The sequence below is a fragment of the Hyperolius riggenbachi genome, chromosome 2, assembly GCF_040937935.1.
Source record: "Hyperolius riggenbachi isolate aHypRig1 chromosome 2, aHypRig1.pri, whole genome shotgun sequence".
Lineage (NCBI taxonomy): Eukaryota > Metazoa > Chordata > Amphibia > Anura > Hyperoliidae > Hyperolius > Hyperolius riggenbachi.
In genome coordinates, this window is record NC_090647.1 from 89,081,875 (window position 1) to 89,103,205 (window position 21,331).

Genomic DNA, 21,331 nt, shown 5'->3' on the forward strand with positions numbered 1-21,331 from the left:
TCAGGACTGCTCTAAATTCCAAAATAAAGTTTAATAAGTTATTTAAACTCACTACACCTGGGATGTGAAGATGAATGAAGTGCTGTTTTTAAAGGACACTGAGACATTGGCCTTGATTCATAAAAATGTGTTCGGTGAAGTAAATCAGTGCGGGGAAACTCCGCACTCGGTATTTCTGACTTCTGGGTGGTCATTCATAAAATGTTGCCAGTTGCGATAGCAGAGCGGAAATTTCCCGCTGTAGGCTGGCGGTAGGCTGTCGGGAGCCTTGCGAAAACACAGGAGCTGGCTGAGTTCCTCAGTGCGGTGTTCTCTCTGCTGCTGCTTGGAAAGTCTGCCCCATTCACTGCAATGTATTCCGCACGCTTCTCGCCACATCCGAGGTAGCGGTAATCCCCATCTGCATACCGCTTCCTCTAATCTCTATGAATTGACATTTTGTTACTTTTGTTAAGATAATCACCGCACAACGCGGTGATTTATCGCTCTTCTCAGGAATGTCAGCTTTTCATGCGGAAACAGCCTTTATGAATACAGATTTTGCTAAGTGGTCGGTAAAGTGAACTGAGCAGCAGTATGGAGTCTTGAACGTCATTGATAGCCACATGTTTACCTTTTACGGTTGTTTTTCTATGGCTACAGGTCTGCTGTAATTCCTGAGGGCAGTGCGTTAAAAATAAAAGTATCTCAGCTTCTAGCCAATTAATTTTGCCATCCGTATGGAGGAAGATGCAGTCCTCACCTCCTCTCTGTCCATCTTGTGCGTCAACTCTTGCATACACATGAATCAAAGCCAGCTCAGATAAGGCCGATTCCTCAACATACATCCCAGATTTCTGCAATTTGCTCGGTTCAGCTTTTTGTAAAACCTGGCTTCATTTCCCAATCCCTCTTACTGAAAAACAAGCACACATCTTAAAGCGAATCAGAGATTAAAAACTAACTATAACAAGTAACTTGTCTATATATGTTATCTAAAGTTTAGATAGTTTACACAGGAAATCTAGCTGCAAACTGCTTTAACAGAATATGATTATTCAGGGCCGGCCTTTGCTATGAGTGACCTGAGCGGTCGCTCAGGGCGCCATGCTCTCAAGGGCGCATGCGCCCTGTCGCCCCACTGTCTCCCTGCGTCCTCTCCATCTGTAGTTAGAGCAGGACTACAAGAACATGGGCGCCGATGTCCACAAATGCGGACAATCGGCGGCCATTTTCTTGTAGCCCTGCTCTAACTACAGATGGAGCAGAGGCGGGGAGAGAAGAGTGAAGTCGGCGCTGGAGCGTGGAAATCAGGTGAATCAGGCTATGCCCGGCCCGCTACCACAGAAAAGGGGGGGGGGGGGTTGCCTGGGGGCAAACTACCTACACTGGGTGCATACTGGGGACATACTACCTACACTGGGGGCAACTCTACTAGCTACACTGGGGGCAGCTATGCTACCTATATTGGGACAACTATGCTACTTACACTGGGGGCAACTATACTAGCTACCTTTGCTTGGCTACCTACACTGAGAGCACCTACACATGAGATCCTATACTGAGGGCACCTATACCTGGCTACCTATGTACCTATACTGAGTCTGAGGGCATTTTTTGGGGAGGGACGCACCACCGCTATAATGAGTGTTGCAAATTGTTGGTGCTATATTTGGGCCTGTGTGTGTGCGTGCGTGCGTATGTGTGTACTCGTGCAAAGAGGATTGGGGGGGGGGGGGGGGGCACCAAAATCCGGTTTTTCGCTCAGGGTGCAGCGAAACCTAAGGCCGGCCCTGTGATTATTTCATCCTGTGATACAATTATTGCAGCCATGTTCTGTTTGTCACAGGCCGAGTCCTGGAGAAGCTATCCGCTTGCCTGTGTGTAAATTCAGTCACCTCTTCTCCTCCCCTCTGCCTCTGAAATCTCTGGCTAGTAACACCTCCGCCTCCTCCTGCCCAGACTGAACTCCTATAAGCCCTTGCTACTGTATGAAAATGCCAAGGCACTGTGAAAAGCTGTGGGCGAGGCTTGTTTAGTTTATAGGGAATTAGAGTATTAAAACAAAACAAAAAAAGTATTTGGCTTGAGGAATGCCCTATAAACTATATGTAAGGAACACAATTATGCAATGAGTAAAAGTTTCTCGGATCCACTTTAAAGGGACCCTGAGCAGCTCAAAAAACAAAAACAAACATCTGGATTTACCTGGGGCTTCCTCCAGCCCAAGACGTCCCATGGCGTCCTCTTGATCTCTTCCGTGGTCTCGCTGGCGGCTCCAATAATCCGGAGACTTCTTCCGAAGTCACACGTGCGAGCCCCCAGTGGGTCATCACGCTGGTCACTGTAAGCGTCCTGCGCATGCACAGTTCAGTCTTTAGAGAATGTATTTTACCACATATATCAGTGAGAACATTAGAGAAAACACTTACCCTGCTCTCTGCTTCATTCTTCACTGCTCAGTCTGCTTCTTATCAGCCCTGATAAAATCCCCGACTGAGCATTCAGCCTAGCTTTGTTCAGGAATCATTATAGTTGAGTCATTATTGCAAAGCCAGACTGAATGCTCAGTCTGGGGTTTTTTATCAGGGCTGATAAGCAGGCTGAACAGTGAAGAATGAAACAGAGAGCAGGGTAGGCGTTTTCTCTAATGTTCCCACTGATATAGATGGTAAAATACATGAGGATGCTTAGTCTCTGGTTCACTTTAATGCAACTAGTGTGATGGTGACGGGCGCGTACGTGCAACGTCAGCCAAAGTCACCAGATTACTGAACCAAAGGGACCCCCGGAGGACTTCACGGTCTACAAGGGGCTGGAGGAAGCCCCAGGCAAGTCCAGGTTTTCGGTTTTTGGCACTGCTCAGGGTGCCTTTAATGCTGTCACTAAGCACGTGTCACCAATGTTATTGTATCGCATATAAGCCGGGCCTGTTTTCTTTAAGTCATGATGCTTGAAGAACTTTAGCAAAAAGTGGAAAAAAAATACCAATCAATACATTACAAAGTGAAAAGTTCAAAAATAGCCGCGAGACCAAGAAATGACTGATATTCGCCATGTCATTTGCTCATATTGTTTGATCAATAATCAGCCTGCACATAATCATCTTTACTACTGGCAGACAAAAAAAAAAAAAAAAACCACCAACTGCCATTATCTATAACCACACCCACTAACAATGCGCTAGGCTAAAAGATGGTTTTCATTCAGCTATACATATGCACAGATGGAGATACTGGTTGCTTGGCAGTTGGAAGTAGCCAATCATCTGTTTATGACTGGGTGGCTGTTACTATGCCAGCGGGGGGGGGGGGGGGGGGGGGGGGGGGGGAGGTTCAGGGAAGATCTTTCTCAATCTCTGATCCTTGTGTAAAACAGGTTGTTCTTTTGCAATCTTTAAGATTTCCAGGTGTGGATTGTGGGTCACCACCAGTGGGACAACTCCAGAAATAAGCAAAACCAGGAAAAAGAGCCGAGTCCTAAAGACGTTAGCTTTCTTGATTTGGACCTCGGCCATTAGTGGATTGTATCCTTGTTAATAGTGCACTTCGAGTCCTATGGGAGAAAAATGCTTTCCAAATATTATAAAGTTCTTCAGAAGAGACAGATTGAAATAATGACTCTGAACTGCTCTACAGTAAAACCTAATTTCTGTTTTTCTAGTTTAAAAGACAGTGTGCTTTCAAAACTACAACAGTCACAGAATGATGCAATGTTAGCAAAAAAAATTAGTTTTGTTTGGTTTTTTTTTAACCAGATCAGGTAATGCCACTTACTACTGCACCTGAGCCACTCTACTGTCTACTTTAGTATAAAAAAATAAAATGGCCGTGACTCCAGAGTCGTGACGTTGCAGCTCCACTCTGTGCTTCTCTTGCAGAGCACAGAGATGTGAACAAGGGGCGGGGAAAGGTGGGGAGAGGCAGTGAATGGGGCAGCAAAGAAGAATTCACGCGCATGTTGCGGCGACAGGTCGCCCGTGTGTATGACGTGCGCACGCCCCGAACCGTCGCCCATCGGAGCTGTCGCCAGCCGATTGACATGTTCAACCGCCGGCTACAGCTGTCGCCGCAACTTCGCCGGAACTGTCGCTAGTCCCGCGTGAGTATGCGGGCTAGCGACAGGAGACCTACGCGAGTGAATGGAGCATCCGGCCGGGGGATGCTCCATTCACAAACAGCTTCCGCCGCGTCTCTGCCTTTCTGGCGAGACGTGTGGACAGCTGTCACTGGCAGGGAGCTGTCGCTCCCTGTTTGCGTGCACGCATGCAACGGGGGACAATTGTCCCCCGTGTGTATGTAGCTTAATACTAAACACAAAGAACACCCCTTCCTTTGGTTAAGCTGCCGGCAAGCTCCTTGCCTGCATTTTTTTTTTTTTTTTTTTTTTTAACATACACAGCAGGCAATTAGTTTCTATGTACACTTCATAAGGTTTCCCTTGCAATGTTTCCTTCTTGATGGAGTTCTGCAACAGAAATAGATTCCCAGTCAGTAAATTTATTAACAAAGGGTCTAAGGCTGGATTAATAAAATAACGGCAGCATTGGATTCCTCCTGACTGGAGAGGAGCGTTTGTATTCAGAAGTATCAGAGAGATGGAACGTGACACGGGCAAATGAGCAAGCAGCATACTAAAATCCCAATTCCACTGTTCCAATACATTCCAGTTCTTTATTTTTCAGGTACACTCAAAACCAGGGCTGTGGAGTCAGTACAAAAGTCATCAGACTCCAACTAGACCTCCTTAATTTACAAAACCACAGGCTCAGAGTGCCCAAAAATTGGCCCGACTGTGGGATTCGGTACAAAAATCATCCAACTCCAAAAGTTTATGAAACCTCCGACTCCAGGTACCCAAAAATTGCTCCAATTCCTCAAAACAACATTTTTAATGTGATTTTTCACATTCTATACAAAAAAAACCAAATAGAAACTTAGCCAAAAAGGAAAAAAATATGGCAGCCTCCATATCACTTTCACCTTGGGTTCACTTTAACCAGTACACTATCCAGCCTAGACATTAATTCACCAAATTAACACACACAAAAATAAAAAAAATAGACAGGCAAACATTTTAACTGGATAACTTTTATTTACCAAAGTACATAGAAGGCTCCAAGACACAATACTATCAAGAACGTCTTTTTAATTCTGGAAGTTTAACCAAAACAAAAATAACTGCATGTAAGTTTTCCGCACTTGCAGACGTGATTTTGCAGGAGTTTTGATGCTCCGCGGTCATCGCACACGATTTCCCATTTTCAGATTGCCGCAAAATTCAGATCAATCAGGAACGTGCAAGTTGTGCAGGAAAAAAAAAAACAAAGTTTAACATTGTAAACTGCGCCAAAAAAAAAAAAAAAAAAAGAAACCATGCACACAAATGGCGTGCAATTTTTAAGTGGGCCATTTAAATCTATGGCCAACCTGAAAAGCCATTTGTGGGTGTATGATATGAAACTGAAAAGCCAGTTGTTAAACACTTGCTGGTATGGTTGACGACATGCATGAAAGTCAATGAACCTTATTCAATTTTTCTTTTTCTTCTTTTCCTCCCAAGTGTTCTAGGTGAGATTTTCACACTTCATTAATAAAGTGCTTTTTAAGCTACCAGCAAGAAAATACTTTTTAAAAATGTTGACAGTACTTTCAGCTGTAGAATGCTGAAAAAAGTTATTTTAAAAACGGAAGATGAAAAACGATCTCCTAAGAGAGAAAGTAAATAAAATAAGGGCCAACGTGCTTCCTCATATTAGCTGCAGTGCTGCAGCCTCTTACAGTACCCCTGAACCTAGAGGGGATTGGATTGCTCCAGGGGGAGTTTTGTGAATAGTGCGCTGTGACATATGTCCCCGCACCATCCTCTTTCACATCAGACAACGCTTGCAGGAGCCATTCTCCTGCACACGTTGAATAGCCTGCGGAGTGTCGTCAGGATGCTGTGACGCAATCAGCAGCCGTAGCTATTAATTCACCCGACGGGAAACCGCCGGCTCCCAACGATTAAAAGCTCCTGGGTGCAACGAACCGAAACGCAGCGTCGGGTGTGAAAGGTAAACAAAGTCTATGGACTTTCCTTTTACCTTGGTTAACACCAAGTTTCGACTTTGCGTCAAAATGCAGGAAACGGGCTCTAGTGTGAAAGAGCCCTCAGTCCAGCACCCGGGGTTCCCGTTGTAGTCAGCCGAAATCTTCGACTAAATAAAATGGCAACTATGGGTGGGGAGGAAATGGCAGTTCTCCCAAGGATCGCCCCCGATTACGCCCACTTGTACCGCAGTAATTTGATGACAGGAAGAAAAAAAAAAAAAAAAAAAAAAAAAAAAAAAAAACACACCACACTCACTCACCTACTCAGAGTTCCCTTCGCTGGCTTTTCCACCCAATCAGCTCTCCCATTCCCCCTCTGCGTCCTCTCGTAGATGCCGTGGCGGCATTTTTACCACTATGTCGATGACCCGGAATAAGCTGTTCGTTATGAGAGGACGCGGCGGGGAAGGGAAAAGCTAACAGGGCGGAAAAAAAACAGTGGCGTTTTTTTTCCCCCAACAAGTCATCAAATATCAGTGCAGGAGTACTTTAAAGAGAAACTCCGACCAAGAATTGAACTTTATCAGGAGCTGATAGCCCCTTTTACATGAGAAATCTATTCCTTTTCACAAACAGACCATCAGGGGGCGCTGTATGACTGATATTGTGGTAGTAGCAGTAGGGTATTGTACCGTGTTAGCCATCAGTAAAAGCAAGAAGTTTTAAATCAGGATGATACCATTTATTGGCTAACTACAAAAGTAGTTAGCCAATAAATGGTATCATCCTGATTTAAAACTTCTTGATATTGTGGTGAAACCCCTCCCACAAGAAAAGTACATACTCTTGGCAATTTCCGGTCTGTAAACCTTGCTGCATTGTGGGAAATAGCTGTTTACAGATGTTTCCAACTGCCAAAAAACCATGCAGCAGCTACATCACCTGCCAACAGTAAAAATGTTCACTAGAGTTCCTCTCTAAACTCCCTGGCGATATGATTCCCACAGCCTTGCGGCCGCGGGAGGGTTTCTTTAACCCATTTGTTTGTTTTTTTTAGCATGTAGCTAGCCTAGCGCTTGCTACATGCTTCCCCCCTCCCTGCGGCTTCCCCCGATAGATCTGATCGCCGTCGGCGCCTCTTGCCCATAAGGAAGGATTTCTTTGCGGGCTTCCCCCGTCACCATGGCGATGAACGGAGTGACGTCATCGACGTCGTGATGTCACAGGGAGTCCCGATCCACCCCATAGCGCAGCCTGGAAGCGATTAGCCAGGCTGCGCAAGGGGTATGCGGGCAGGGGGGGCCTGAATCGCGGCGGGTAGTGGTGGATCGGCGGCGAGCAGCGATCGGACCAAACACGCAGCTAGCAAAGTGCTAGCTGCGTGTTTGAAAAAAAAATTATGCAAGTCGGCCCAGCAGGGCCTGAGGAATCCTCCGCGGCGGCTTACCCTGTGTCCAGAACGGGGTTACCGCTAAGGAGGTTAAAGCACAAAATAGCCATTTGCCTTGGGGTGCATACACACATCCACTTTTCTGTAAACGCTTATACTACATGAAGGTGGTAAAATTGTCCAGTTATTGGCCAATTAATATTGGATATGTGTACACACCCTAAAGCCTGGTACACATTTTCAATTATTATTGGCCAATTGCTGACCAATTTTATCACCTCCATGTAGTATGAGGATTTACCTAAGGAGTCTGCTCATAGTATTTAACATCTGCTGACCCTCATACTACAAGGAAGTGGTAAAATTGGTCAGTGATCGGCCAGTCATACTTGAAAGTATCATGCTTTAGTGCTGGAAAAGGCTCATTCCACAAACAGCCGAGATGATCAAAGACATGGCGATTCCCCCCCCCCCCCCCCTGATTTCAGAAAGGGACCCAATCAGCTGATTGGCTCACATACAAGCTACAGAATAAACTTGGACACCCCTCATCTCGCTGATCATCTCCACACAGGAGCCCACTTTAAAGTTCACAATTCCACAGGAATTTCCTCTTTTCCTTTTTCCAAAACTACAAAACGCATCTCTCACTCTTGTCCCGTGCAGCATAATATACAGTGCAAGCAAATGCATAACATGTAAATAAAAATCCAAAACTAAAACTCAAATGTCACAATAAATAGTCCTGTGGACAGTGTTTGGTCACATTCATTATACAGAAGCCTGAAACAGCAAAACCTCTGCGACGCACATTTACAAATGAGGCAAATATGCTACCATTCAGCTGTACACTATCTAAAGCCCTCCTAACCCCCCCCCCCCCCCCCCCTTTGCAAAATCCACAACTTTCTTGGTCATGGATTTTGCTGCCCTGTGCGCTTCCGTGTGAGGCAGAGCTATGAGCAGCAGCCCTGCCTCACACGTCTGTCAGTGCGTATCTCTGCCGCTCCCCTGCCCCTCTCAGTGAAGAAAGACAGAGGGGCGGAGGAGAGCCGGTGATCTGGGGTGACAGACACGCTGAGAGGCAGAGCTGTGGCTCATAGCTCTGCCTCTCATGGAAGCGCTTCCCGGATTGCCCCCCAGCGAGTTGGGGGGGGGAATTTAGATCGTGTACAGTGACAGGAACGCGGCGATTTAGTTAGGGCTTATATGTTAAATAATATTTTGTGATTAAAAAAAGGATTTTTAAGAGACTTCAGAGTATCTTTAAGGACCAGAGACTGCTGGTACCACAAAACAGCGTCTCCCGACGAATCGCTGTACATACCCAGCACTCTTGCTGGTCACGCTCCCATCACTGCAGCCTCCTCTTTCTGCCGTTGCTATGACGGCAGAGCTCTGTGAGCCGGTCAGGAATCGCTTTAATTGGCTCCTGACCCTGTCCATCAATGTGAGCCAAGGTGATTGGCTGAGTGATCACATGTCCAGGAGTCAATGAAAGCGGCTCCTGACCTGCTCACGGAGCTCTGCCGTCATAAGAGACGCCATGGAGAGTGAACTGTGGCGGGTGCAGAGCAGCGAGACAGGCGAGAACGCACACCGAACAAGATGAAATCTATGTCCTGTCACAGCTGCGCAGCCAGCTGCAGGATGTAGATTTCAACTAACGTGGTACGGAAGCAGTTATTAAATCAATAATAATAATAAAAAACACAAATACTGCCGATCGGCCTATTTTGTGCCGCCTGTTCCATTATAAAAACTATAGATCCACAGGCCACTGTCAGTCATTTACTGCCACTTCCAATCAAACTTTGCATGGATAAACTGCCGGAATCCAATAAGGTAATTGATCAGAGGGGCGGCAATCAATACATTTCAGGCAGCTTCATAATGATGGAAGTAGCTGGAACAAGTGACCAGTGTATGGCCATTAGAGAACCAGATTCTTGCAAGTCCCTGTAGCGGGAAGGGTTGCCATCAGTCCAAGTCCATGTTGATTGTTTCCCTCTCGTTGGGATGGACAGTCCCATTCTGGTGACTAGGGGGTACTGGTTTCTTCTCTGCATTGACGTCTTCATTGCTGTGGTTCATACCATTTACTGGCTGATCAGACTTGGGCGACTCCACCTTGGGCTTCGGTTGTGTGACAATACGATGGCAGGTGCTGTCCAGTGACTAAATGTAAAAGGAGAAACTGAAGTCATCAGAACAAGCCAATTGTAAGCTTATCAGGTCTGTAAAGAGGAAATAGAAGTCATCTGTTGCCGTTGTGTGCAGGGCTGTCTTAACCACCTTAAGACAGCACATCAGATAAACGCATCAGATAAAGTCTTTGGAAAATGAAAGATCACAGACCAATTTTACCGCCTCCAATGTAGTATGAGAGCCCTACTCTACACATTTTATTCTATGGAGCTGAACGCCCCATCAGATAAAAAAAATCTTTGCAAGATGCTGCACACATTCAACAGATCAGTATCTGCAAAAGATCTGTTCCAGCAAAATGCATTGATAGTCTATGATACCTGCAGATCTCATACACACCTTGTTTAACGGACATTCATCTGCAGATCAGACAATTATCTGCTGATCTGAAGATCCATCCCGGTGGATCTGATCTGCAGATAATTGTCCGTTAAACAGGGTGTGTACAAGATCTGCAGATATCATAGACTATGAATGCATTTTGCAGGAACGGATCTTTTGCAGGAACTGATCTTTAGTTTTGCAGATACTGATCTGTTGCATGTGTACAGCATCTTTGTGTGCAGCACCTTGCAAAGATTTTTATCTGATGAGGAGTTCAGCTCCATAGAATAGACTGTGTAGAGCAGGGGTCTCAAACTCGCGGCCCGCGGGCCATTTGCAGCCCTCGATACAATATTTTGTGGCCCTCGCCTGCAAAAGCTTCCTTATAGTTCGCTTCAGTGCTCCCAAGTAATCCGCCACATCCCTGCCGCTAAACGAGGGCTGCAGAGCCCCCAAATCGCCGGGGGGGGGGGGGGGGGGGGGGGCAATCCGCCGGCATTTCCTGGAAGGGGCAGAGCTTTCAGCTTCAGCTCTGCCCCTCCTGACGTCAATCGCCGCCTCTCCCCACCCCTCTATGTGAAGGAAGAGTGAGAGGGGCGGGCAGAGGCGGCGATGCACCGCGATTGTGAAATTCCTTATGCGGCCCAGCCTCATCCTGACTTTGCCTCCTGCGGCCTCCCAGGTAAATTGAGTTTGAGACCCCTGGTGTAGAGTATGGCTCTTATACTACATGGAAGGGGGTAAAATTGGTCTGTGATCTTTTATTTTCTAAAGACTTTTATCTGACGTGTGTACCCACCTTTAGTCCCCGGGCGCTGAAAACCATAGCTAGGTCTCTGCATACATCCATCAACTTCTACAGGTATTGAACTCCAGTCCTGGAGGGCCATATCCATGTTTAGGGTGGACAGAAAAATGGAAACGTGTTCGGCTTGATAAAGCACACTTCTCCTGATTCAGTCCCACCAATTAATTTTTAGCTGTGCCAAAAATGTGAGGACCTCGGATCTTGAGGACTGGAGTTCGGCACCCCTGTTATACAGTTTCTCCTTGGAGACCTCCAGACAGTGATGGAGCCATCTGCTGCAAAAGTATTAAATGTCAACTTCAACCCAGTGAAAAAGTCTTCATGCTGGTTGCAGCAGGCGAGTGGCACTGTGCTCTTAGTACAGGGAACTTTGCAGGAAAGGGCCCACATACAACAGGCATCCAGCCTACATAGGCTATCATTCATAAAGCATTTCTGCATGTGGAAATGCTGAAAACAGCCGACTTTACCGAGCACATAGCAAAATCTCCATTCATAAAGGCTCTTTCCGCATGAAAAGCTGACATTACCGAGCAGAGCGATAAATCACCGCCTTCTGTGGCGATTATCGTAAAAAATGTAACAAAATGTCAATTCATAAATATTACCGCAGGCGGTATGAGAGCGGGAAAACCGCTCCCTTGGATGTGGCGAGAACCATGCTGAGTTAATGGAGACACAGACCTCCCAGGCAGCTGCAGTAGAGCGGAACACGGAGAAATGTATTAACGCCGCAGCTTCCTGTGTTTCCGCAAGCCTACCGCCAGCCTAGCTCGGGAAATCTCCGCACTGCTATCGCAACTGTGCACTTTTTCATGAATGACTACACAGAAGTCTAAAATACCGACAGCTGTGTTTTCCCGCACTGAATCTCATTACCGACAACACTTATGAATGATACCCATTATAAGATGATCATTTACAGAAGATCAGTTTCAGCAAATATCAAGCAGCTTTTATGAAGCTGTATAAGTGAATCAGACAGCTGCTCAGTGGAGCTAAATGACTCCCAGAGATTGTGGCAGCACCACAGCTGTCCCGGTAAAGCACACCAGAACTGAGCGATATAGAGGCTGCCATATTGATTTCCTTTTAAACAATGCAGATTGCCTGGCTGTCCCACTGAGCCTTTGTCTCTATTACGCCTAAGTTAAGTACACATGGACCAAGCTGCAGCCTGGTTATCATCTGACTTTACTCTGTTGGACAATAATCAGGCATGTGTACGCAACCGATATCAGGAAGTTTGCCGGATCCAACTGGTCGATCTATGTTGATCTGATATCATGCAGTTGGTGCGTGTGTACAAGTTGATTGAAAGACTGGTACTTTTTTTGAATGTGTAGTCCTCATTCCTCTTGTGTACACAGTATGTTAATGGAGTTGGTTGTTTAGCCGTGTGTACATACAGGAATTGTGGTTCGTCAGGTTGTGTGGTTTGCGGCGTTAGTCATGTGGTTGTGTTCATGTTGGACACATGTACGAGCCTTTGGAATAGAACAAGCGTGCAGATAAGGTGATCTGATTGGATTAGCTGCATGCTTGTTACAGGTGTGTGACACTACCGGCCAGAAAGATCAGCAGGATAGCCAGGCAACTGGTATCGTTCAATCAAATCGCACTGGTCCATAGAAGTCTGAAGAAGAGAGCATCCCTTCAGTCTGCTATAAGATTGTGCTGTGAACACTAAAGCCTGGCCTCAAAGTACAGAATCTGAATGGTGACAATCCAAGGATTTGGGAGCTTCATAGCGTTCCAGATAACGAGGCTGTAATTGCCATATAAATCCTGGTACTCACCGAGCACTGTGCCTTAATGTCGCGAGCCAGTACAACTGGATTCTGCTCCAGCGGTTGCTTAGCTTGTGCATTCATGGCGTTATTCATCCATTGCATAGTCTCCCGCACACACTTCTCCACCTTCTCCATGTCCACATTACGGATGTGCTGGTACACCTCACTCTGCAGCAATGACAACAGACAGCATAAGACAGAGTGCGTAAACGTACAATGGAAGAAAAACACCTCAGCCTCACGGCTACTCTCTTGGATTCCATCAGTGTGAAACCCCAGTCTTTATTCATTATGACAGTAGCTAAAATATTCACTTTACTAAGATTGGTGTTTTTATTACATGCAATTTTAAAAAATAGTTCCATATATTTATGGAATACTTGATGCTGTTCAGGAAGCCAGCACCTATTCAGTGAGGAGACCTTGGGCAAGACTCCCTGACATTGCTACTGCCTATAGAGCGCCCCCTAGTGGCTGCAGCTCTAGTATTTTGAGTCCACTGGAAGAAAAAGCGCAACATAAAATGTGTCTCGTCTATGGAGTGAAACTGCAGACAAGTAACTTATACACCTTAAGGGCTGGTTCACACTACAAGCACTCTTCCAAGGGTGGTTGCTTAAGTAATGCTATGTGGGATTAAAAAATAAATAAAATCACATCACTTAAGTGAGAACACACACAGCATTACAGCAAAAACATTTTTTTTTTTTTTTTTTTAATCGCCGGAGCTTAGATAAGCACTTGCAGTGTGAACCAGTCCCAAAGGTACATTCACACTGCAGAGCACAAGTAGTTGTGTGTTGTTCACAATGCACACCACCTGCAATGCTGTGAGCTGTACTGCTGGCCCATCTGATGTTAGCTAATGGGATCTCTGTTTGTACTGCCAGCTAGTCAGAGATTCAGACAGAGGTCTAGTGTAACGGCCTTTTTTGTCACTCTTTGCTCATGTACTTTGCTTCCTAAGACACTGTTTTCAACTTACTTGTCATTGATCTGAAGAAGAGGACTGTCCTGCATGAAACGCATTATCCTACTAGACTCTGAATTCTAATAAATGCTATTACCTTACACAGCCTTTGTGCTTTATAGGAGGTCAGGTTTTTTTTTGTCTAATCGAGATTGGCCAACACCACTTGTATTGAATTTTTTTGGGAGCTGCCTTCTCTTCAGTTCTACTTGTTACAGACCCCATTATTAGCGAAGGTTGTTTTGAGCTTTATATTTTTTCTGGAGCGTGACGCACAGGACCTGTGATCCAAGAACCCAAGTGAGGACGGGACTTCCTCATACACCCTTACACTGTGGTTGCTGGTCTTGCAACCCGTGTTTTATTATTCATTTGCACATTCTTTTGCAGATTCATTATCCTAAACATACTACACCACAAGTGTTTCCCGTTGTCTCAGTCTACTGATCCCCCATTATACTCTGAGATTTACATGAGGTTTTGTGCACAACTCTGTACAATGGTTAAGCCTCATGTCAGGGTTTATGCATAACCAGTAAACAGGAGCACATTACCTGCGTCTTGTACTCGTCTACTATCTTAGCATAGCGCTGCAGTCTCTGCCCAAGTTCTTCAAACATTTTTGGCCGCATTGCCGCTTCCCGATACCGCTCACAAACCGGAGAACCCAATTTCTAAAATAAAAAACAGCAGAAAAGGTTAATGTGTACTAGAGGGGCAGGAGAGAAGAAAAACACATTTACAACATGTGGCAAAAGTGTTATCCAGGGACTACAGACCACATTCAAACTATATGCGTTTTGCATTCACCATAGTATGGTACATTATTATAGAGCACTAACATCTTTCACAGAGTATTCACTTTTTACAGAGTATAGTCTTGTCACTAACTGTTCCTCAGAGGAGCTCACAATCTAATCCTTTCCATAGTTATAGGTCAATCATTGTCTAGGGCCATTTTAGGCATATCTATGAAAATTGGCGTCGGGAGACTTGGGAGCAGGATACAGCCAGTATATGGCTTATCCTGCTGCTGCACAAGTCCCAGAGGCGTTAATTACTATTCCCCCTCCAGGTCCACGTGGATGGTGGGGAATCAGGATACAAGGAAGATGAAATCCGCACACCTGCAGGTAAAGTCCAAGGGTTTTTATTGATTCAATTCCAAATCACAAGACAGTAAAATGGCTGACATGTTTCGGATCTTATCCTTACTCATAGCCTAAGCACACAGACATCTTGGTGGATCATATATACTACCAGACCCACCTGAAAGGGGCATACACTCATGACATCATGAAAGATCAACATGGATCTGGATTTAAAGGTGCAGTACAAGCATACACATGTCCACCAACACAGTACTTCTATGCATAATTAAACAAGAAATACAGTAGCTAAAATACAAGAATACAGAATACAAAAATCAGTTAACTTATCTGTATGCTTTTGGGATGTGGGAGGAAACCTACACAGAGGCTATGTTTTTGTATGTCACATTGTATTGAGGGGGAGGGGTAAAATACAATTTATGTGCAATGCTCAAAACTGCACACTCTACACAAGCATGAAATATGGCTTTCTTCCAGTTCATACGTAGAGTACCTATGGGGAAAGCAAAAAAAAAAAAAAAAAAAAGTCAATTGCCTGGGGCTTCTACCAGCCCCTCGCAGCCTTCCTGTGCCTGCGCCACTGTGCCAGCATGGCCCTGGCCGCATGTGTCTTCGTTAACACCCCCATCGTAGGGAGTGTCCTGTGCAGGTGCAGTGCGAGATTTCCGAGTATTGCACCTGAGCGCAGACGCACGCAGCAAAGGCCGTGCAGGAGCAGTGACCATCGACTGGCCAGTCAGGGGAAAAATGAAACTTAGCTTGCTGCAGGGGAGCAGAGGACCGTGAAGACCAGTGCAGGCACAGGAAGGCTGCGAGGGACTGACAGAACCCCTCCAGGTAAGAGACTTTAACATGGCCATCCCGGCCATGTTACGAAGCACTCCGGAAACCTCCACCTGCATTGCCCCTGACCACCTCCAGCATAGTAGCCACCAATAAGGCTGCAGCTGCCACATTAGGGTGTGGCCTCAGCTGAAATGTAAAACAAAACAAAAAACATTATGGCTGCAATATTGTGGTGGTGGTGCAATCACCTGCCCAAAGGGATGATGTCTGAACAGAAAACACATGCAACCAATTTTTTTTTTGCGTTAGACAGCATTAAACAAGGACTAGTGACAACAGCTCAGTGACACACAGAACACATACCTTTAATTCCTCCAGCTTGCCGACATACACTTGCCTGGTCTGATCCTCCCCATCTTCATACAGCCAGTTCTCCGTTTCTGTCAGCACATCTGAAAAGTGACTGAGATCCTGATCAAAAAACAAGATGCAGATTAACTTAAAGCGAATATTCATGACAGGCCGACAAGGCATAAAAACATGGACTAGAGCTGTAAGGAGGAGTCTCTTTAGAGATAACAGAAGACGGCCAAGTGCGACTAGTGGCACTGTAGTATGGCAGCCTCAGCTCCTGGCTTTTAGACATTCCCCCCCCCCCCCCCTTACTCAGCATCCATCCATCCATCCCCCTCCTCCTTCCAGAACCTGTATGAGCCATAACAAATTCTGGGTACAACTCCTTTGTACTTAGTGAAATGAGTTGTATTCTGTTTCCTGGGGAATCTCAACTTTTAAGTCAGCAAAAAATTTCAACACGTTTATTGCTTGTCTGAGCGGGTCAGGAATTTGCAGTTTAGACTACACTACAGATTTACCAATGCAAATCATTTTGCATAGAAATGGAGGGTATAACAGCCTGGGTCATATCAGATTCTCATAATAACTGCTAAAAAGTATAGTGAAACAGCAGTCATGCAACTGTAATCAAGTGCAGAACCGAAACACAATTTTTTTCAATCGTTCTCTCACTGCCGAGGCAAGCAATTGCACAGAGGCCATTTCACTCAGCTTCACTAATCCTTTCTAGGATCTGACATAACCTAGATGAGTAGTGCAAACTTTTGCTAAAAAAAAAAAAAAATACAGGTCTGCCGAATCAAACAAGCCCTACACGGCTCCCCAAGTTGAGCAACTTATCGCAAACCCAAACTCTTGCACAGCACACAATAAAAAGTCTTTACTCTACATAGAGTTTCTGGAAAAATCCACTGCTCTGAGTTCTGTTTAGCCAGATCAAAGTGATATCTTAGCAGCTGTGAATAGACTGCAGGAGCACTACAGAAGCAGCTCTCCCCATACTGTAGACCTTCAGTGCTCCCTGCAAAGTGAAACCAACTTGTAAACTTAAGAGTTTTTAGGATTTCAATAAATTGTACACAACACATCATGCTTTTGGCATGGCACACAACATGCAATTACCCTTCAGATTGAGGGGTCAAATCCATCATTTCCAGCAGGTCTGATCTAAGTTCCAATCTTTTTCTGATCGATTTTCAGGTAAAACAATCAGAAATTAGATCGCACCTGTCAGAATGTATCCACCAATGACCTACAAAAATAAAGGATGCTTTGATAAATTTCTTCTTATGTGGTCCCCCCCCCCCCCCCCCCGGATGGATAGCCCTCTTACAATAAGCAGTCACTAAAGCCTAATGCATAATTGGTTTAACACCTACTCCTCTAGGGGCCCCATCAGACCCCAACAGAAAGCTCTGTTGGTGGTGGGAGAAAGGGGGGCCAGGGAAATCACTTGTGTGCTGTGTTGTGCAGCCCTGCAGCGAGCCCTTAAAGCTGCAGTGGCCCTTTTAGTAATAAATGGCCTGGGCTTTAAGGGTGAGGGGGGGGGGGTTAGCACTGTGGTCCTGAAGTGGTTAAAATCAGCAACGCCAAGGTATACTGGGGTAGGTTTTACTGCAGAACCTCCCATTCAAATCAGCAAACGTGGTCACCCACACAAGGGCCCATATGCAATTCACTTTTTCTCCTGAGGTTTCTCCTGGGTGATACTGTCTCACCTTGTCGTAAAATGCCTTTTAAACCAACAGCGAGCAAGAAAAAATGCAAAATATTGATGGTGCTTTTTTTCCCAACTTTTGGGTACTTTTCCAATTGTAAAATGCTTAAAAGTTATTTTAAAGGGAAGATGAAAATCTTAGGAGAGATCTCTGGAGAAAAAGTGAATTGCATATGGGCCAAAAAGTCTTGTGTAGCGAGATGTCCACTTTGAAGAAATTACCTGTTCGGAGATGAATCTGTTGTAAGGTCCAGCTAGTTTATCCCGGTATTCATACACATACTCCTCTACAGCATTCTTTGCATCATTTCTTGCCTTCTCCAGCTTGTCCTGGAGGATCATTCTACCCTACAGATAGAGACAGAAGAGAGATCCATGTAAATGGGTAGAGTGACGAGTGTGCAGTAATTCATGAGCTCTGTGAGTGGATGTACCTCTGCAGAGAGGCGAGCAGGGAGCACACATTTCTCTAGCATGGCAGGTGCACTTGGAATATTAATCCGATACACTAACCTACTAATTATCCCAGCTAGAACACAAGAGTAATTACAGGATATTATTATGTGCTGAAGGTGAACATGAGGACATCATGGCCAAGTCCTACAGCTGAACAGTGGAAAAAAAATTACAATTCATAATGACAATAGCAATTTACTGGAAGTCTTTCTAGAACAGTAGTTATTGCAGAAACACCTTCAACACAACAAAGCCAACAATCGGTAGATTTTTCTACTTACACCAATAATAGAACAGCTCAGTTACCATATCTCCTCGACTACAAGCTAACCCCATGCACAAGTCCCCCAATATTTGACCCTCTTAAGCTGAAATTTTTTTACTGACTATACAGGAGAAGTTAATAGCTGCATTTGGGGTCCAGGAGGGGTTAGCAGCTGCACTGCAAGGTATTGTAGCCATTAACCCCTCCTGATCCACATGTACATGGTGGGGTTATTTACTACACAACTATTATCCCCTCCTGGTCCCCAATTGCAATAGGCCAGACTAACCGTGGGGATCATTTTTAATCCAGTCATTGTCTCCATTTAAAAAGATCACTGTAAAAACATTTTGAAACTAATGCAGTACTCTATGTATAATGCTTTGCATTTCAGGCTAGACCAATAATAGAACTAATGCCTATTTTAGTACTTGCTATCCATACGCTCTGTAGTTGTGGACTATGGGATTTTCCCCATGGGACACAACCTGAATGACTCTTCACTGCACATATCATGTCCCCAAGGACGCCTGCAGTGGAATAGGTCCCGGCAGTGGAATGCATATACTTATTCTACTGCTGGGACCACCTTCTCTTCGGTGCAGCTCAGTCTGCATGTAATAGCGATACTCCATCGGCTCCCAGCTAAGTCTTCGGGAGCCGGAGTATCACTAACGCATGCTGAACGAGCCTCACTGAGGGAAGCAGCTCCTGACGGTGGAATAGGTATGTGCAGTCCACTGAACTAGCTTTGCATACACACGAGGGAGAAGAGAGAGAGGCAGGGGTCTTTGGAAAACATAAAGGAAAGAGGCAGACTCCCCCGCAACGAACAACAGCTACATTAAGATAAGGCAAACCTTTTGATGTTGAGTCAGGCCTAAATTTCTCAACTTACAGTCGATGTATGGCATGTAAAAATAGAATCCGTTATAAAACAAACAATTAAAAACAAAAAACATACAACAACAAAACCCTTTTGCTGCCTTACAAGTGGATCGATATATAAAACTTCACATGTTCCTTTACAGAGAACATAATTCCTAAAGTCATCACCCCTGAATTTCAAAGACCATGGGCCAGAGTAACTTTGGTTATTACTTTCAAATATAGTGGTCCAGTGGGATTCCTTCCATTTCTCCACCTTTTGGGTGGTTATCCCATGTGTGCAGTCAACTCACTTCATTGGCGCAGGTATATATTTGGGCATGGTGTCATTATTGGACAGCTACGAATAAGGACCACATCGGTCCAAAACATATTAGCTTGCTGTGATCATCAGTGATTTTTTATGGATATATCCACAATAAAGATTTCATAATTTTTGGACATGTTGTGGACCTTTCTACTTCTTGCTCATTGTCTATCGGACTGGCTGTCCTGGGTTGAGCACTGACCTGCTCCCCAAGTAAAGGGCTTTTGCTTCTTTTCACAGCAAGTCATTTATACTGTATGGGTCTCCTCAGGGAGTAAAAGGAAATGGGATTACTCAATCATCCCCCACGGGAAAAAAAAAAAAAAAAAAATACAAACAAAATACAACATACTACTAATTAAAACCGAACCAAAGATAAACTTCTACTCACCTCATTCTCAATGTACATATTCAGCAAGTCCTTCCCCAGCTGCCACACAAAGTTCGCTTCGACTGGGACTTCAATATTATTCACCTTAATCTTGGGTTTCTTGGCCTCGGGAGGTTTGTCATTCTTCTTCTCATTCACCTAGGTGACCAGCGTATCAATAGTATTAGATGGGGGTGGCGCACCAGAGACTAGATACAACTTGCAAGCAGAGTCACTGGCGGAACACCACAACATAGTGCAGTCTAATAATGATGACATGCTCTCTAGCCCTCTTCTTGTAAAATACAAGATTGAAAAGATGCACAAATTGAAAACAAGCGGCATTCGTAAAGATGTGACCTCTGAATCCTCCCCCCGAAGAACCCCTTATAGCCAATAAGGACACTTGTCTCACATGGAGAATAAAAAGGGCACATGCCATTCATTTCCCTGTTGTAATCATCTAAACTCACGCAGCAACTTAATATTTCACAAGCAGGCAGTGATATGGATCTCACTAGGACTCTTCTGGTCACTTGTTTTCCCTTGCTTCATGTTCAGAGGATGAACAGTACTCATGAACTGAGAGGGATCATTTCAAAGAATACCAATTGCCTGGCTGTCCTGCTGCTTGTAATACTTTTTAGCCATAGACCCTGACCAAGCATGCAGATCACGTGTTTGTGACTCAAGTCTGACTGGATTAGCTGCATGTTTGTTTCAGGTGTGTGATTCAGACACTACTACAGGTCCAGTGTGACCATGCTCGTAGCCCAGCAACCAGGGGAGGGGCTAAGGAGGAGATGAAGTAGGTTTGCACATTACTGGAAAGAGAATTAGGCAATAGTACAGCTGATGGGATCCACGGCTGCTTCCTGGTTGTGGCAAAATCGTCGCAACCACCAATTTGAAAGGAATAGGTTACACATCAGAAAACACTATCTATGCCAACCAACCAAATTAGATTTAGTAAAGTTGGCGTGTCTGAAGCCCAGCAGCCAAGAGTCCTAGCGTGCAGTTTTAACATTACTGTCTCCCACTGGGGCCCCTGTTTTGTACAAGTTAGTGGACAGGACCAGTTTGCCGCAAGCAGGAAGCAACGGTTGGCTAAGGAGGTTTCCCGCTGGGTGCCCTCAACTTCACCAGCACTGAGAATTGTTCTATATGGAGATTCAGAAGCTACCAGAGCGTATTGCTTGGAAGTGTGAAAGCTCTGTATGCAACCTAACTAGTATGGAAAGGAGCCCCTGCATAAAGTACCTGGGAGGTCTGCCTACTATAATCACATAAAGCCAACAAATGAGCACCACATGCACATGGAAGGCACATAATGCTGGAGGTGGTCACTGCCAGGGGATGACATCTGAACAGAATGGCCTCAATTCACTAAGCAGTTTAGTCTACAGATGGTTTGGTGTAATGTTTTAAGCCCCATCTACACGATACGATTCTTTGTGCGATTCGATTACGATTCTATTTATGATCCAATTAAATCTGACATGTCCGATTGGGATTTGATTAGCCATCATTTTGCAATGGCAACTCGCATTGAATCGAATCCCGGACATG

General features: G+C 45.0%; 1 protein-coding gene across 1 annotated transcript in view; it reads right to left on the bottom strand.

Moving 5' to 3' along the window:
- Positions 1–5,049: 5,049 nt before the first annotated feature.
- The window catches only part of HSPH1 (heat shock protein family H (Hsp110) member 1), a 61,253-nt gene continuing 44,971 nt past the window's right edge, over positions 5,050–21,331 (bottom strand). Inside the window, exons 13-18 of the mRNA XM_068267034.1 lie at positions 19,784–19,921; positions 17,699–17,824; positions 15,766–15,873; positions 14,059–14,178; positions 12,541–12,702; positions 5,050–9,579 (exon numbers count right to left, since the gene is read on the bottom strand). Of these exons, the coding sequence (XP_068123135.1) occupies positions 9,382–9,579; positions 12,541–12,702; positions 14,059–14,178; positions 15,766–15,873; positions 17,699–17,824; positions 19,784–19,921 (852 nt within the window). The 3' untranslated portion in view covers positions 5,050–9,381. The remainder of the gene's footprint in view (positions 9,580–12,540; positions 12,703–14,058; positions 14,179–15,765; positions 15,874–17,698; positions 17,825–19,783; positions 19,922–21,331) is intronic.